This window comes from Balaenoptera ricei, chromosome 2 (genome assembly GCF_028023285.1).
Source record: "Balaenoptera ricei isolate mBalRic1 chromosome 2, mBalRic1.hap2, whole genome shotgun sequence".
Taxonomy (NCBI): domain Eukaryota; kingdom Metazoa; phylum Chordata; class Mammalia; order Artiodactyla; family Balaenopteridae; genus Balaenoptera; species Balaenoptera ricei.
In genome coordinates, this window is record NC_082640.1 from 73120684 (window position 1) to 73139761 (window position 19078).

The 19078-nt window shown below is 39.4% G+C and overlaps 2 protein-coding genes across 6 annotated transcripts in view; both read right to left on the bottom strand.

The window, feature by feature from the left end:
* The window catches only part of APH1B (aph-1 homolog B, gamma-secretase subunit), a 110484-nt gene extending 107555 nt beyond the window's left edge, over positions 1-2929 (bottom strand). For 4 of the 5 annotated variants that reach the window (XM_059913088.1, XM_059913087.1, XM_059913089.1 and 1 more), the window contains exons 1-2: positions 2751-2929; positions 1207-1377 (exon numbers count right to left, since the gene is read on the bottom strand). In XM_059913088.1, the coding sequence (XP_059769071.1) occupies positions 1207-1377; positions 2751-2863 (284 nt within the window). In that variant the 5' untranslated portion in view covers positions 2864-2929. The remainder of the gene's footprint in view (positions 1-1206; positions 1378-2750) is intronic. The other variant, XM_059913090.1, reaches the window with a different exon arrangement.
* Positions 2930-10351: 7422 nt separating this feature from the next.
* Positions 10352-19078, bottom strand: part of RAB8B (RAB8B, member RAS oncogene family) — a 67438-nt gene continuing 58711 nt past the window's right edge. Inside the window, exons 6-8 of the mRNA XM_059913093.1 lie at positions 18267-18332; positions 14975-15025; positions 10352-14045 (exon numbers count right to left, since the gene is read on the bottom strand). Coding sequence (XP_059769076.1) covers positions 13953-14045; positions 14975-15025; positions 18267-18332 — 210 coding nt within the window. The 3' untranslated portion in view covers positions 10352-13952. The remainder of the gene's footprint in view (positions 14046-14974; positions 15026-18266; positions 18333-19078) is intronic.

Below are 19078 nucleotides of genomic sequence, written 5' to 3' on the forward strand. Positions count from 1 at the left end.
ATATTCTACAGTTAAAATTAAATTTTGGAATAGTAGTAACTGCTGCATACCAGAAACATTCAACCACAGCTGAATGTCCATCTGTTAAGGGTACTGTATTCCCATGGAACCTGAAATGTCATGTTTGATTTTTATTGGTTGTTCTTTAATATTTCCAGGAACTAATGGAAATTTCATTTTTAAACTTTTTCTCAGATATGACTCTTGCTTCTAAGCAATGGCTTCCTGGTTTTCTACTTGTGATTTAAATTGCTTCGTTATTAAATTTCAATATCTGTTATTAAAAGCAACAAATAAAAAATACAAAAGGACTGGCATATTGGCAAGAACAAATTATCAGAAGCCTATTATAAGAGATGTTATTGAGGTTCTGTCTTGGTTGCATCCATAAAATTCATAAAGTGCTTTAATTATCTCACTTGCAGAGATGAGAAGACATAGCACATTTATCACTCTAGTAACTAAGCCTTACTACATAATCAAAGCCAACCTCATGACTACCTGAAAGAAAATATGGTTCCAAGTTCAAGCTGTGTTTCAAAACAGTGGTTTCATGTGAGATCCTCATGGATCCTACAGATGACCTACTTTCTGGCCTAAAAAGGGAACTCATGCCCATGGCTTTTTTTTTTTTTAATGTATTTTTCTATTCTGAACATGAAATCAAATGACATATCACAAAATGAACCCCTGTTCCTCCCTAATAAAGTCAAAATAATGGCAGGCATAGTCACCATAAGAATTACCTATTTTAGGTGATGTCAAAGAGAAGTGCATATAAATTCTGATCTGGCACAGTTTTTGTTCTTCTTGTTTCAATGACTATTTCTCTAGCTTATTTTTCTCCATGGCACTTATTATCTTTTAATATACAATGTCTTTTCTTGTTTATTCATTTGTTGTCTATCTCTTCCCACTATAATATTACCACCATGAGACTGTCTTTTAATCATGATGTATCCCCAGTACCTAGTGTATGCACGGCATTGAGCAAATTCTCAAGACGTATTTTCTGAACGAGTGAAGGAAGGAATGAACGTCCACGAGTTAAAATACTCAATATTTTCAGGCTGGAAATGTACAATCCCTTGGCTTGGAACTATGTAGGAAGACATGGACCTTCAAATACAACAATACATTAATGTTTCAAACTACTAAATCATAATTCAAATAAAACTGGGAAAAAAGGTAAAGCATTTAACTTACTTTAAAAGTTTATAATATGCAAACCGGAACATTTCTTGGATAAGGACTGAGATTAACACTCCAAAGATCAGCAGATCTCTCTGTCTTGGTTCATCTTTGTTATCAGTAAGGGTTGCTGCCATGAACCAAATGAAGGAAGAAAGCAGCAGAGACACCAGCCAGAAGAAAGCTCTGAAAATTAGGGGTGGGGGGGAGTTACAAGTGAACAGGGCTAATAATGATTTAAAAGCAGAAAAAACCCTGCTTGAGAAGGAAGAGATTTCCTGACAAAAAAAGTGTTCATGAAGTGATGCTCTTAACCAACTGGTCCTAATCAATGGGGCAGTTTCCCCGGTGAAATAAACATGCAGGCCAAGAGGAATTTGAGATTTTTCCTAAAAATCACTTTTTTCAGTGACCCCGCTATTTGTAAGTAAATTTGCAGACTAACTGCCAAGGACTGTCTGTCTGGAAACTTGGTTATTTGCTAAGCTTCCTAATTAAAGTTTTGCCCATTGATGTGCAAATGTCTTTTCCAGGAAAATGTCTACATCTCTATTAACAGAGCGATTGGTTTAAAATCCAGAGGTTGAAAGCCTGTGCTCTGATCTACATCAGTCTTCCAGGCCTGGTTTTTACAACATTCCTGTGGATTTTAATGATTATAACAAGCTTTACAGACCTCTTGCCCAAATCTCTATTGTTTTTTAAATGACACGTGTGATGCAGCATTTTCAATACAGTTGTGAGAGGTGAGAAAGCTCAGAAAAGGTGGGATTCACTGGCCTCGCCTGGCTGTTTCTCTTGGTACCAAGTGAGACTCAGTGGTGGAGAGGGTCGTAGCGGAGCTCCAGTAAGAGCTGCCAGACAGGTGAAAACTGGGATTATGATTACATTCGCCACCAGAGTTCGGTATTGACCAAGCTCCTGCAAGGAGACGTACTACAGGTGCTGCGGAGTTTTCACAGGTTTCTACCCTTTGGCCGCACACCTGAATCACCTGGGACGCTTTTTAAAAGTCCGAATTCCACCCCCTAGATATTCCTATTCAGTTGATTCAGGGAGGGATAGGTGTTGTGCATCCGTATGTTTTAAAGCACCCGATCCCCAGGTGCTTAAGGGCTCTTAACTCGCTTGGGATTACAGATGCCTGTCAGAATCTGAGGGAAACTAGGGACCTCCCCCTCCAAAAAAATAAAAGATGCATATTTGAAGTTATCCACAATTTTTTAAATACAGTTTTAATGTATGACTCACTAACGCCCACCCACGGACCCTAGGCAAAAACTCGGGAGCCAAGCGTCCGGGTTTTCTGAGACCCACGGTGTGATCTCCTTCCCTAGAGCTCGCCCTCTGGGGTCGCGGGGCTCTTGCTCTTTTCTCGCCGACCCTCGGAGGAGGGCGAGGAGTCCCAGGAGTGGGGTCTCCGCTCTCCCCCCTCCTAACCCTTCTCCGCTCCAAAGCCCAACGAGGACGAGCCGTTTGGTGGGGACGCCAGGGATCGCCGGTACCCCCGGCGGGGGAAGGGAGCCCCAGGTCCGGGTTTCCCGGCGCAACCGCCTTACCCGATGATGAGGAAGATGATGCGCAACGGCTCGGTGGCGATGGTGAAGATGTAGAGGGCGAGCGCAGGCCCGAAGGCAACGAAGGCGCAGCCGAAGAACACGGCCGCCGTCATGGCGACCGCAGAAGCCGGCCCGGGGGCCTAGCGGCGACGCGGGGGCGCAGAACGCCAACGGTGAAGAGCGCGCGGCGAGGGCGGGGCTGGAGGCGGGGCGCGGCGGAGGAGGCGGGGCGCGGCGGAGGAGGCGGGGCGCGGCGGAGGAGGCGGGGCGCGGCGGAGGAGGCGGGGCGCGGCGGAGGAGGCGGGGCGCGGCGGAGGAGGCGGGGCGCGGCGGGGCTCACCTCCGGCTTTCAGCCCGGGAGACTTCGCAGCTTCTGATGCAGAGGCGGCGGTATCTGGAGACTTTAGCGTAGGAGCTTTGGCGCCGCCCCCCGCCACCACCACTGGTACGCATCCATCAGGCCAACGACAGCGCCCACGACGTGGCTAAGAGAAGGGGAGGTCCCCAAGCCGCTTTGGAGCCAGAACTGGGGCAGAGTCCAGATCAGCTAACGAAAAACTCCGCGCAGGACATAGGCAGGATTCCATTTCTAAACAAAGGAGTCTTTTTTTGAAGCACGTTATGCCATTTGTACAGTTGCGGGAACTTCGTGAAACTACGTACAAAACTCTAGCTGGGAGAGCAGTGACCCAGGCGATAACTCACAGTAGAAGCTGTCCATCTCAGGGTTGTTTTGGCGAGCTGGTTTTATTTGTACCCCACTCCCGCCAAGTCTTAAAAAAGTTGTTTTTGAAGGCATTCTTTGACAACCCCGTAATAACAGTAACATCTCCCTGCTCAGTTTTTACTTGCTCATTTGTCTCCCCGATTAAAATGTAAACTTCTGGAGGGCAGGGTCTTTGTTTTGTTCTTTGTTGGTTTTGCAGCAGCAAGAAGGTGCTGAACTAAATATCTGTTCAATGAGTGAAATAATTTAAAAAGTGGAACTTAAAAACATTTGCTATTTTGTATTAATTAAACAATTTCTGAGAGGTTTACAAATTAAAACCAGAAGGTTAATTTCCATAATCATTCACATCTAAGATTTACCTCCATGCCTAATGGGGATAATATACGTTATGGGTTATTTTGAGGATTGTGCCTGCACAGTAAGTGCTATGTAAGTGTTAGCCATTCCTACTCATTCTTTAATGTCTATCGTGAATAAAGCTCTTGGAAATCAACACTGAAAAGACAAAAGTTGGGACCTGACTGAAGATGTTTTCGCAGCTCACCTCTGAAAAATGGGCCTTCAAATAATACAAGTATTTAATTTTTGTGGTAAAATGTCACCTTTGTCCATTTAAACAGACATACATATTTTCCTATTACTCCACAGAATTTTTCTTCATTTTGAAATGTCTTGTCCAGCACCTGTTAAAACTCAGGTTGAGACAACAGTTGAAATTGATAGAGTGACTCACCATTAGATAGATTCTTTTGGTTCTATCCTGAATCAAATTTGTCAAATACAATTACATTACTTCAGCTTCATGCAGAAATGCCATCACAGAGGCATATCCTACTCACGTCCTTGGTGTAAATTAAGCTTTTTTAATACAAGAAATTGTAAGCAGATAGGATAGGGGGTCCCCGGAGACAGAGAACCAGGCATGGCTTCATTGACATAAGAAAATCTGTTTTTGGCCTAAGCTATTTTGTCATCTAAGCCTAGACACAATGCTTGTCCTTGAACAGGCCTTAGTACTTAATAGTCTTAAGGGAACAAAAGAATGTAGGACTGTTATTGGGCAAGAGAAGTAACAATAGCAAAGATAATATATCAGTAATAAAGACTCCCAGCTCTGTTTCAATGGTAAAGATTAGCCTGAAGCCTCAACCACCAGATCAACTGGAACCTAAGGGGTGATGATGTTGACCTCTTCTGACCCTTGTGACTTCAATCAACTAAAGCTTGGACTCTGTCAACCTTTGCCTCAGTTCTATGCTGAATTCTTCTCTGCTCAAGCGTCTACATAAATATGCATGTACCCTTAGCTTAAAACTTCCCCAGTTTTGCCATTTGGGGAGACACTTCTTTGGGAGAGATCCCCAGTGCGCTCCTTACTTGCTGCAAGTAATAAATCCTTCCTTCTCCTGATCTTTGGCTTGGTTGTGTCTTTTGGCTCGACACCCACCATGAGGCGAACCCCATTTTTTGGGTAGCAAAATGGCCATCTACATTTTTTCTTGCATATTTCATAAACTATTTCATTATCATTATTCAATATCTCTAATTTACTGTTTGAGTTCAGGGCTAGAAAAAAGTTTTGTTTCTCCTGACAAATGCATATGCTCAGCTTGAGAGCTAACTCATCATATTCAGGCTTTATCTTAATTCCCAGGAACCTTGGAGCTAAATTTAATAGTCAACTGTAGCAACTCTTCTTCTTTTTTTAAATTACAATTACTGCCATGACTTCAGAATATGGCTTATTCTTTTATCCCTATTTTGATTTGACTATCCTGATTTTAACCAAGATCTGTGTCTCCATTAAAGGTGCCTCAAATACTTTGGAAGTAGGCAACTCAACATGCAGAGCTATAAATTGGGGGAATTTGCACTTACGTTATCTTGACCATATCTCAGTTCAATTTTAGTCCCCAAGTCCAGTTAAAAAATGGGAAGGCAATGCAAAATGTAATGACTCTGCCCCCCTATCTATGAAGACATCTTTAACTGATGTCTGTTGGAATAAAATAGAAAAGGAAGTAACTAGATCAAACTGTCAAAATCACCAATAAGATAGACTTCTTCAGCATTCATGGTTATTTACTAGAAACACTTATTTCAAGTTTTCTCTGAATTACATTTACATGATGCATGGCTGTTTAAAAAGCACTTTTACACTGATTTCCACAATTCTTTTACAAGTGAGGAATGTGAGGCTAAGAAGCAGTGCTAATTGACTCCTTAAGTTTTTAGGAACTTACTATGAGTTTTCTCCAAAGACTTGAAAACATACTAAGTGATGTTGGGACTTAAATCTCTAAAAGGTGCCTGCGGGAAAGAGGCTGACACACACTATGGATAAGGATATCCACTGCTGGGTATGCGCCTGGAGGAGTGGGAGGGTGCAAAAAGCAATACCACATTTTAGCAATTTATCCAATAAGGCTTGGACATACCCACCAGTAATTCACAATATACTAATGAATTCACTTGCGCTTTATTTTCTGATAGTGCTGATAGATTTATACTCAACCATTTATTCATTCATTCAAAATGCATGCTGCGTGAGCATGAAGTATCAGGCAAAACGCTAGGGATTGGGAGGACACCAATGAAACAGTTGTGCTCCTGTCTCCACTGAGCTCACAGTCTAGTGGAGAAGCCAGACAGGCAAGTAGAGGGGTTGTGAAGATATACAGGAAGGGGGAAGGACAGCCAATCCAAACTTGGGAGCTGTTGCTAAAGAAGATGACACCCACTCATTCAGGTCTCAGCTTTGGAGTCAGCAAAGCTAGGAAGTAGGGGAGAAATGGAAGGACAAGTGGAAAGGCCTCAAAGTGAAAGAAAGCAGGGCATTTCTGAGGGACAGAAAGTAGTTCAGGATGTCCTCTCAGTGTGAGGAGAGATAAGACAGAAAAGGCCAGCAGGTTAGAGTTTACCTCAAGTCCGGAGTTTATCCAAGCTCAGAGTGACAGGCTCAGATCTCCTTTGTAAAGATAATGGAAAATGGGATTTCAGATAAGAGGTCTTTGGCATCTGCAGATGAATCAGGGAAACAGCAGGAGTCTGGAGAGAAGCAGAAAGACTGAAGAGATTTAGGAACTGTGCAAACACAATTTAATGACCTGATGAGCTACATGGAGTGAAGGAGGGGAAAAAATCAAGGGTGATGGCTTCTGGAAAGGTATATATATTTTTAAATTAATTAATATTAATTAATTTTACTTGTACTGACTGAAAAAAAAATGCACAACCTAAAAGTTGAGAATTATGTTTTATTCAGCCGACTTGCTGAGGGCTTGGGACTGCTCTAAATAAAGAGCCAAAGGGAGGAGCCAGATATATAGGAGTTTTGAAAACAAAAACAAAACCTGGTGGTTAGAGCAGCTGATGATTACTGTTAAAGAAAAACCAGACATCTCAAGTTAATGAATTTAGCACTTTTCTATGTGTGGGAAGACGCAAGAGTCTTGGCTCATTGAAAACATTCCTTTGATATGCACCTTAGCTATCTAGGGTCAGTATCCTGCTTTTCTTCATCCTGATTCCCCTCTGGGTGCAGTTTTGGGGGGCAGCTGCAGTGGCTGAGGGCTTGATGGTCGCAGCATCCTTTGTTTACTGATATGGCATGCAACATTTTTCATCCACACTTGCTATGGGGGCATTCTCATATATCCCTGGAACTAATATTGGAAAACCTAAATTTTGAGAGTAGAAAACATGAAGAAAGGGGAAGAGAGGGTTTACTCAATTTATCAATACATAGAGAGCATTCTGGGTGATTTATCTCATTAAAAGAAAATTCTTCTATATTTAATAAAGGATAAAAGAGTGTAAGATATTCAACAAAGATTAAAATAGTGTAAGATGAGGGCCAGAATAAAAACCAGATAATGAAGCTTCTCTTTTTATTGCCAAACTTATTGAGGCACTGATGAATTTACTTCCATTCTTCCTTCAAATGAAAAGCAAATGGAGAACCAAACAGCTCCTAAATTACACTTAGCTTTCTTCAGCAACGTGTTGATTGTGATGACTACTGAAGTTCACTGATTCTTTCAACATTTATTAAACACATACTATGTGCCAGGCTCTTTGCCTGATACTGTGATTACAAAAACCAAAGACTCGGTCCCCACCTTACAAGAGCTTAGAGTCTAGTGGGGAAGGAAAGTAAACAGATGATTCGAATCCAGGGTAGTGAGTGACACTTTGGGCAGACACAGGAGGGAGTTCCTAACCAGGGATGGGTTGTGGCTGAAGTCTTCCCAGAGAAACCCTTACTGAATGAAAATAAGTAGAAGTTACTGAACGATAAGGAGGAGTTAGACAAGGGGCAGGGAGTCAGCAGAAGGAAGAGCATAAGGAAAGGAATGACAAAGCATGTTATGTTCGGGGAAATGCAATTACTGATGCGGTTCAAAAGGTACATATGAGTTAAAGAGTGACAAAATCTAAGGCGGGAAAGAAAGATGTGGGGATCGCAAAGGACTTTGTTTGCCAGGCTACAGAGTTTAGTTTTTTTTTTTCCCAAGGTTATGAGGATTAAATTTGGCAGGGGTGTAAGACTTGTTTTAAAAACCTGTCAGCACTGTGAAAACTGGATTGGAGGAAAATAAGATTAGAGACTGGAAGACTGGTTAGGAGAGGTTGCAGAAATCTAGGCAAAAGATAAGGAGGCCTGAACGAAGAGGCAAAAATAATGGGCAAGGAGATAGATTAGAGAGTAAGGAGTTAGTACATGTAAGGCTCGGAGGTTGATTAACTGTTTGGGGATCTGGGCAGATGATGGTGCTATCAAGATGGAGAGAAGAGGAGAAAGAATAGGTTTCTCCTCTTGGGATTTAGAGTTGTTGGTGGGAATTGCTGGAGAAGGAGGAAAGATGGAGAGTTGAGTTGGAATTTCAGACATGTTGTTTGATGTACCTGTAGCAGATTCAAGGGGAGGTGTCCAGTAGGCGGATCAACTTTGAAGTCTGGCCCTCTGGAAAGAGGCTGGAGCTAGAGATACAAATGTGAAAACTGTATTAGTTTCCTATCGTTGCTGTAAACAAATTACCACAAATTTAATGGCTTAATGCAACACAAATTTACTCTCTTATAGTTCTGGAGGTCAGAATTATGAAATGAGTCTTACCAGGCTAAAATCAAGGTGTCAGGGCCAGGATAGTTTCCCTCTAGAGGCTTTAGGGGAAAATCTCTAACCTCACCTTTTCAAGATCCTAGAGGCTGGACTTTCCTGGCCGTGCAGTAGTTAAGAATCCGCCTGCCAATGCAGGGGACACGGGTTCGAGCCCTGGTCCAGGAGGATCCCACATGCCGCGGAGCAACTAAGCCCGTGCGCCACAACTACTGCCTGTGCTCTAGAGCCCGCGAGCCACAACTACTGAGCCCACGTGCCACAACTACTGAAGCCCGCGCGCCTAGAGCCCGTGCTCCGCAACAAGAGAAGCCACCGCAATGAGAAGCCCGTGCACCGCAACAAAGAGTAGCCTCCGCTCACCGCAACTAGAGGAAGCCCATGCACAGCAACAAAGACCCAACGCAGCCAAAAATAAATAAATAAAAGACTTGACCTTTAAGAAAAAAAAAAAAAGAGTGAAAGGAAAATAAGCTTGAGAGGAATAGTGAAGGTTCAAAATGGTTCTGGGGATGAACGGCAAAAGCTACCGGGAACATGCACCAGCCCAGGGGTAGAACATTGGCAGAACATCGACATCCAATTGTGCTGTTTGAAAGTGAAAACAACAGAAACTAAACTGGCAAGGACTAAGAAGGGAAGCACGATCAATTTAAGGCTGCAGTTCTATAACAGAATAACCTCAATGTATGCTGAATTAAGAATAAGCAGGAGCTCTGGCCATTTTTCTCAGTCTTTAAGGAACTCTAGGGTGGGGGGGAGGGATAAGTTAGGAGGTTGGCATTAACACATACACACTAAAATATATAAAATAGATAACCAACAAGGACCTACTGTACAGCACAGGGGACTATACTCAACATCTTGTAATAACCTGTAAGGGAAAAGAATCTGAAAAATATATATATATATCACTGAATCACTGTGCTGTATACCTGAAACTAACATGACATTGTAAACCAACTACACTTCAGTTTAAAAATAAATAAATAAATAAAATTTCCCTCCAAAAAAACAAAAAGAACTCGAAGTAAGATGTAAAGTTTGCTAAAATATCTCAAGTCTACCATGGTTTGAGACACACACCTAGCAAATTAGAAGAAACATTTAAAAAATGTGCAATCCATTTCAGAGAGACATAAATATTTTCATTATGTAGTTTTTATTTTAGACGAACATTATTGTAAAAAAAAGTTCACCTGGAATAAAATCCATTTTTTCTTAAAAAAAACACAGCATCATTATCAGTACACAGTTAATGAGTTGGCTTAAACAAGATTAACAACATGACAGGTCCACTTTATCTGCAGGAGCTTTTTCACATTAAGCCATTGGAGCAAAAGTAAAATATGCTGAAACTTACAGTAGGATGATTCTATGGAAAAAACGGATATTTCCCATTAGGGGCATGATTTTAGTCAAATAGTTTACAGTATTTTGCTTTAAAGGGACAGTGTCAGCTGCAAATAAACAAAACCCATCTGTAAGGCCATAGGAATGAATTATAATTAAATTCACATTTTAAAAAAAGGTAAGAAATAAAACAAGAAGTTCTATTAGTTCTTGGCAATAAGAAATGCAATTGCGTATGGCACAAGCATTTCAAAAAATGAAGTAAAATTTGAAAATATCCCTAAAATAATTGTTTGCTAATTTTCATTTCTGTAAATTTCATTTAGATTTTTTTCATAGTGAACATGACACCCATTAATTTTATTAGTCTGAAAAAAGACCAATTCTACTGTAAAATTGTGCTAGCATTTGAAATTTATTAGTATATTCTGTCCATCTAGGTCCCTCTAGGACAAGGAATTTCATTTTTAGACATTCCCCCACCCCCTTCTTTGGATATAACAAGAAGGAAAAAGGAATGTCCTTTCTGTTAAAAGAAAAATTATAAAAAATCTGAGAGCAGAAATGAGTGCTTAAAATCAGAGAAAAGTAAACTAACATAATGAAATGCTATTTTAAAATTTTAAGCTTAGAAGCTCATCTTTAAAGATTAAGAACTAAATTTATAAAGAAATCTAAGTCATGAACTAGGAAAGGAAGTCTGCTTACACGTATCACTTACTGTTCACAGGAAAAACTATAAGCCTTAATACAGATTCTCAGCATTCAGAACCTGTAAAATGGAGTTATAATCTCTTATTTAGAAATTTCTGCAAACATTTATCTATATTGCACAGCTAAATTTATTAATGGAGACAGGAAGATAATACTTTTTTTGCGCTACTGGATATGACATGTATGTTCTATCCTAAACTACCTGCTACTTTTTCCAATGATGCCTTTAGTTCAAAACAAAACATATAGTCTAAATTGTGTTGGATACTTAAAGACTGGCTCACTGTTTTTCTACTAGGTATTAGAATACTAGTTAGCTAAATGAGGTATAATTAAAAAATAGTCCTTCAAAGTAAAGAGTATAGTCTTCTGAAAATTTATAACAAAGACTGCACAAAATGTTCATGTAAATAGTAAGAAACCCTGCAGCACCTCCTAACTGATGCACAGGTGGATTATTTTCTCATAATCTGTCTGAAGTAAAATATAGCTAAAATAAGTTCCCAGTGAAACGCTTTACAATCAACTGATTTACATGCTACTTAGTTACAGCACGTTTTCATTGTCTGATACCCTCAGACTCTATTTGAAAAGGTCTAGCCCAACCATTGTCAAAAATTAGCACACTGATAATAAAATGCAGCCACTGAACCACTAATACTGCTGCAATAAACCTTCATGTACCTTTATCCATAAAACCACAAAAATGTTCACACAAAACTAGATTTCAGCAGGGAACAGACAATTATCTGTCACTAAATTCATCTACAAATAGAAAAAATAATGCACTATATGTACATTATTAAGCAAAGTGGAGTATTTATTGGGGCATTTTACCATGCAGAAAGTGAATCTCCTATGGTCTTAGCTCAAATTATATACAACTTAGCAAAGCTAAATGTAAGAAAATAGCAAGGACAATTTATTTCTATATAACAGAGTATATACCCCCAGTTTGCTGCTACTTCAAAGAACACTTTTAGACTCATCTAACTTTCATAGGCTCTTTCAAAGGGAAGTTCATGGAGACTAGTTATTAACCCATATGAGACAACAGAAGAGAGAAGGAAAAAAAAACAAAAGCAAAGCATTCTGTTTAAGGAAAAAAAGGCTAACCACAGAATATGTCAGTTTTGGTTTGCAGACAACCCCTGAGATATAAACCAAAGTGTTAAGACACCAAAGAGTTGGAGGTAAATTACTAAGAGAGTTACATTCATACATGGTGTCATAGCACTTGCCTTTTAGAAATTACCTTGTTACCATCCAGAAAGCTTAACTGCTGGGATCTTTTTCTGAAAATCAGTGAATACAAAATGTTTCTAAGAAATTATCTTTTTTGTTCCAGAAACCTATCTAATTTTCAGATGGTAGACTTACAGTCAACTTTTGATCAAGGAACTACTGATTTTACTGGGACACCAACTGGTGCCTTTAAGCCTATAAGTAAGTACAAAAAAAAAAAAAAAGAAAAAATCAAGGAGACTGAAATTTGTGAACAATAAATTTAGTGAACCCATCAAAAATAGCTCTGGTATATATTTCCTGCCACTAAATTGTGCATAAGTTTTCAAACAAGTAGTAAAGGTTGACTGGTCCAAGTATTCTAATGATACATCTTAATTTGAAGCAGAATTCTCTGAGGTAACAAGCAATCCATTCCCACTTTCAACTCCCGGACTGAACTATAAAGCATGATGGTAACCTTTGTGAAACAAAACCAGGCCTAACAGGAAGAATAATTATTATTTCCTAATCACCTCTTTATTACTCCCTTCTGTGTTATGACACTGAAGGCTAGAATAACAACAATGAATTTGGCACATTAAATTAACACTAAATACCTTTTTTTCTCATGTGACGGTTTCATCTACAAAAGGCATACCAGTACCAGTGTTTGGTGAGAAAGGCAGCTAAGTTTTTTGGTTGGCTTTGGCCCAAATGGCTGGACCAAGTTCTATAACAATGCACCTGAACAGATGGAACTGGGTTCTACACATTCAACAACAGCTGTTGTAAAACTGAAACCATGCTCATATTTGCTCTAATGAAAAGGCAAGACTTTTCCTAGAGGCTGCACTAGGTCTAATTAATCTTATTTAAAAAAAAAAAAAAGCCCAAATTAAAAAAAAAATCATTATTTTCACCATTACCAAGAGCTATCTCTATGAAATTTATATCCACAAATTAATCTCTATCCCTATAGGTAAGCATTCTGTGAACTAAGTCTAAATCTAACTCTTGTTAATTCTTGCAGACAGGGATTATGATAAGAATTGGGCATTACTACTAAACCAATAGCTAAGGAGTGAATCTAAGAAAAAATATATTATGTTTGCTGATGTGAAAGAACAACAATTAGATGCTGAAATAAAACCCTAAGTAGTGTGTCTGTCTATGTAAAATTTCAGTTTAAGAAGCTTACACTTAGAAACAGACAACAATGTTCAAATATGTCATGTTTTAGGTGAGTGATTATAATAGGTCAAACATAGGAAAGAAGAGCAAATACAAAACTCAAGAAAAGCGACATTAAAGTGATTTCCAAATGCAGTGTCAATAGATTAGGCAGAGGTAATCAATAAATCACCTGAAAAAGTGATTTATTCAGCTACCCGGACTCTGGCAAAAAAGTCAGGAATGAAGCAAAACTCTAAACAATCTGAAGAAATAAAGAAACTGTGGCCTTTGATGAACAGATGGGCATTTTTATGAATTTTTAAGATAAATTTTATCAGAATTTAATGACCCTTTTATTTAAGAAAATCAGAGCCCTTAAATAAATGCTATCAATGCAATAACATTTGCCCATATGAACCTGACCAGATATGCTGTAATTTTCGTACATTAACCTCTGCTTTAAATGTTCTACTCTTTTTTTAAACATTCCCGAATGCAAATTTGTCTAGAACCTCATCAGACAGAAGTGTGCAGATATGAATCTCAGATTGTGCTGTAACAAGGAAAGGCTAACAACTGATGTGCAAAGTGAAAAAGAAAAAGATAGCAGCTTCTGCAACACGCAATAAAACAGAGGAAAAACAAGTTAAGTCCTGCACGTGTCTCCACTTCATTGCTTCCACGTTTGAAAGAAGAAGCGTGTTATCTTGATGGGCCATGAGGCTGGAATCCACTGCACATTCTGTGTGCAGAATCTAGGTCTAGGTTCAGCGGTGCTCTCAGTAGCAGCCAGGCAGGATGATTCTGAGGCTGGGTGACCTGTGCTTTCAGAGAAGCAGGAAAGGGTCCTCTAGGTGAACTGCAGTCTCTCAGAAAGAGTTCATCAAAGTAGCGAACAACGGAAGAAACTGGTCTTCTTTGATCGGTTTTCTGTTATTTTCACTGGTCCACCTGCCCCTGATGAATTGCTGTCATTCTAAAAAAACAGAAGATGGAGTTAGCAAGGAAATAAAAGTTTCATGGTTTGAGCCCAATTATCTAAGAAATAAAAAAATATCTAACCATGCCATAAATGTGTCCTCAGTAGTGTGGTTAATTAGGAAGGGAACTAGTTAAGCTCTGATGTTGTCTGTTTCTTTGGAAACAGTGGGTTAATATAGGAAAAATATTTTAAGGCTAGCACCTAATATATTAACCACATATTAGGAAGTTCCTAAGTCCAGTTCAAAAAAATTATAACCAAAAGAGTGTAAAGTTTCAAGGGTAATAATGTAAACAATGTTAAGATACTGGTACAGGCAACCCCTTTGTTGGAGGTAAGAAGAGTTGGTAACATAAGGTATACAATTATATGCAAGATTCAGGTTAAACCAAACTTTCCGGGATGTTGGGATGTCGTAATGATTCATCACTGAGATTGTTTCAAATTTAAGCAAACTTCAGCGACTTTGAGATCATAATTATATACTGATATAGAGAAAGATAAAAAATTTAATTTTGCCATTATTACTTTAATTATTCTGATCAAAATTCAATTAAAGACCACTTAATGGGGATATATGTATATGTATAGCTGATTCGCTTTGTTATAAAGCAGAAACTAACACACCATTGTAAAGCAATTATACTCCAATAAAGATGTTAAAAAAAAAATAAAAATAAAGACCACTTAAAGAGCCAGAGGAAAGAACTGAAACAGCTGCAGCTCAGAAATAAGAAATTTGAAGAAACAGAAATAAGAATCAAAGTTTAAGCAGGTGAAAATGTAAGTCAGGGAAAAAAAATGGGTTAATCTGAATATATTATAATCAGGCCTATCCCTTTAATTAAATAAATAAACAACACAAATAAGAGAACAAATTTAAAAACAGCATAAGGAAAATAAAAATTATATGTCATACAAACCATTTTTCTGTTGAGTTTTGTCATTATATCCCGTGCAAGTGTAAAAAATGCCTAAAGGTAAACCAAAGATTTCATTATTATATGTTTATATTATCTTTTAAAATAGAAATGTAGCCTTTTTTATTATTTCATTATAAAATATAAATATATTACTTTGAGGTTTTTAATTGAGAAAAGAACATAATTGCAATCACAGTAGACACATGACTATTGTAACTTATTTTTCATTTATCATATCATAAAGGTTTTCCAGTGTAATCAAACTGTCATTCATCGAATATTTTCTGCACATAACATCTGACACAAGTTCCTAGTATGACACTTGTTGAGTTATGGGTATAATAAGATCACTTGGGAGGCGGAGGCTCTAAAGCTCCTGGGCATCCCCAGAGTGGGGCACAGTTTCTGGTCTAGGAGATGCTGAATATCCGTTTAATAACTGAAGGAATAATTATGAATTACCCTATAGCTCTAAAATTTGTTTTCACAAAAATCTCCACCTTTTATTCCCAACCTCCTCTCTTTCAAATTGCTTTCCCTCTTATACCTGAGAACATATAACCTCCCGTGTCGCAACACTCCAAAATCCCAACAGTTCCTACAGCTCAGCTAAATTCCCCACCGTGGAAATCAGTGAAATAGAAGCAGGACAAATCTCAGTGGCATTTTATGCCTAGTGCCTCTTGACCCAAACCCAAGCCAAACGTTTTTAAAACCTATCATTCCTGGGACTTCCCTGGTGGTCCAGTGGTTAAGAATCCGCCTTCCAGAGACTTCCCTGATGGCGCAGTGGTTAAGAATCTGCCTGCCAATGCAGGGGACACGGGTTTGAGGCCTGGTTCCCAGTCTGGGAAGATCCCACATGCCGCGGAGCAACTAAGCCCGTGCGCCACAACTACTGAGCCTGAGCTCTAGAGCCCACAAGCCACAACTACTGAAGCCCGAGCACCTAGAGCCCATGCTCTGCAACGAGAAGCCATCGCAGTGAGAAGCCCGCACACCGCAACGAAGAGTAACCCCCACTCACAGCAACTAGAGAAAGCCCACGCTCAGCAACGAGGACCCAATGCAGCCAAAAATAAATAAATTTATAAAAAAAAAAAAAAAGAATCCACCTTCCAATGCAGAGGACAGGGGTTCGATCCCTGGTCGGGGAACTAAGATCCCATATGCCGCAGGGCAACTAAGCCCATGTGCCACAACTAGAGAGCCCAAGTGCCACAACTACAGAGCCCATGAGCCGCAACTATTGAGCCCGTGCACTCTAGAGCCCGTGTGCCACAACTAGAGAGAAGCCCAACTGCCGCACTGAAGAGCCTGCCCGCTGCAACGAAAGATCCCCTGTGCTGCAACTAAGACCCAACGCAGCCAAAAATAAATACATAAATTAATAATAAAAAAAAAACTATCATCCCTACTTTTCTACATGACTCTTAAGGCTTCCTCAGTTGTCTCCATGCTAAACCACTGGTATGTCAGTCTGTTCCCAATCACTCCTAATGCCCAAAAATGTTCAGCAAAAGGATTATTATTAAACCAGTCAAAAAGAAGCAATATGATAACTACTATTATCACTCATTGTCAGTGTCTCACTGTCACACTGGTCACCTGTGAGTCAAAGTTTCTAAGTAAGCCCATCTCAGTTTTTGAGGCTAAGTTAAAGCTCTGGGAAAACTGCTAACTTCTGCAGAATACCTGGCCAGAATAAGCAGCTCGGGCAATTCCCAGGTCTATATTTCCATAGCTCAATGCTCTCTTCTCTCTTTTTTTTTTGGCCACACCAAGCGGCTTGCGGGATTTTAGTTCCCTGACCAGGGAATTCCCAACTCAATACTCTCTCTAAGTCACAGGTATGATCAGGGCACAGGACTAACAGAGACCGAAGCCTGCTCCACTAAGCCAGGGCACAGAGCTCACTCCGTGGCAGCAATCCTACGTGGGCCATCTCAGTGAGCAAGCTTTTCTCCTGTCTCCACCATTAAACCTGACTGAAGAGGCTCCCCTCTTTCTGATGAAAGGAAATCCTTTTGTAGCAAGCAGAAGGAAGCATTTTTCTGCGTATCTATGCTTGAGTAAATAAATCAGTAGAGGCTTCCTGTTTCCTAACACCCATTAGCCAACCTGAAGAAATGACTGTTAGTTATTTAAAAGAAAGAAAAAATTCTGATCAGCGTCCACTAGTCGAGTCACTTAAGTCTCAATTTTTAGCCATATGTCATGGTGAAGAGTGAACAGCTTAAGAAATTAAATGTTTATGAAACCATCAGTTTTATTGTTAAATAAATTACATGTATTAACACATAGTACATGTATTATTTTTATGATCAGTTTTAAAAATGTTTTTAAAAAAGAAAATATTATCAACAACTCTGCGCTCGGCAAAGAAAATCTATTCTTAGAAGACCTTAGATAATTTGGTCTTAACAGTTAACTTACTGAAAACTTATTAAAACTACTCTCTGATAAACACACTTTCTTATTTCTACTTAATGCCATAGTGTTAAAATGTATCATGCTTAATCGACTTCAAACATGGACACTAAGGGAATCTGTTCAATAAGCTAACAGTTTAATTCTCTCTTGAGAGAGTGCAGGCATGCAAGTAATTAAGACTGTGCTACACGCTACTGTAGGATGACATGGACGATGATAAATGAGCAGAGGACACTGTGCTTGGTCGGCCAGAGCAGGATTTCCAGCTTCCCAAACAAAGGGCAAAACTGAACTTAACCTGAACTTCCATCTTCTGTTCAGTGACCCTTTTTTGGTTTTTTTTGGCTGTGTTGGGTCTTCGTTGCTGTACGCGGGCTTTCTCTAGTTGCAGCGAGCGGGGGTTACTCTTTGCAGGCTTCTCATTGCAGTGGCTTCTCCTGTTGAGGAGCATGGGCTCTAGGCGTGCGGGCTTCAGTAATTGTGGCCCGCGGGCTCAGTAGCTGTGGCCCAAGGGCTCAGTAGTTACTCCATAGCACGTGGGATCTTCCCAGACCAGGGCTCGAACCCATGTTCCCTGCACTGGCAGGCAGATTCTTAACCACTGTGCCACCAGGGAAGCCCTGTTCAGTGACTCTTAATTGAGCAATCTAATATATCCCACGTGGAGGACGGGTGTTAGAAATCCAACAACCAGGATCCACATAAAAGTCAGAAGCATAAACATTTACAGAATGGAAGTGGAGTTCCCACAAGGCATTCACTAAGTCAGAAAATATCAAGGCTTGGAGAGTTGCTTGAACACAGGCACCTAAGACACTAATGCTACTACATAACAAGTCACCAAACAATTCCTTCTCACCTCTTCTACATTTGTACTGGATTTTGCGCTTGTCTCCAAGAATTTAATCCCATAGTCAATTGCTAACTGAAAGACAAGAGAAACATTTAAATTCAGTGCAAGTTTCTTGAACATATAGAGCATTTATATTTTTTTAGGTTTTTCAGAGTCCTAAAGGGAGAGTACCTAGTTCAGAACTCCTGTGGTTCTCAAATTTCTTTGCTTTCTTCTACTGTATCATGTTTGAAATTTAGATATCTAACTTCATCACCACAAGTAAGTAAAATGGCACCACTTCCACTCAAAACATAACTTAAGTACTTCCCTTTTTTTTTTTATTATACCTGTAGTTCTCTAATAAAATCACTAGCAAACCTATGAGACATTCACCCCTATCATTAATTTGGGATACATTTACCCCTTTTATCTGCTCCCAAAGTACAAACCTCCAACAGTTACTATTGTAACTTTTCATTATTTTTTAATAAATTGGTGCATAAAAGAACAAATGCTTAAAATACTAAGTACTCACTGCTTGGGTTTCTATTGATTGTGGCAAATTGTGAACTCTTCTACATTTCCATCTACTTCCAAATAGTTCCCAGTTCATGTGCAACACCAAGATTAAGTGAATGTTTTTAGGGGAAAAAAGTTCGCAGTCAGATTGAAAAACAAAATGCATTTTGCGCGTATCACTAAAAAAAAGTCTAAAGCAAAATTCCAAGACTTAAAAAATTGAAGCCTCTAAAGTCAATTTGGAAAATGTCATAGAAATGAATACGTACATGTAATAAACTCTTGTTTTGCAGGACATAAAATAGAGAAATGCCTAT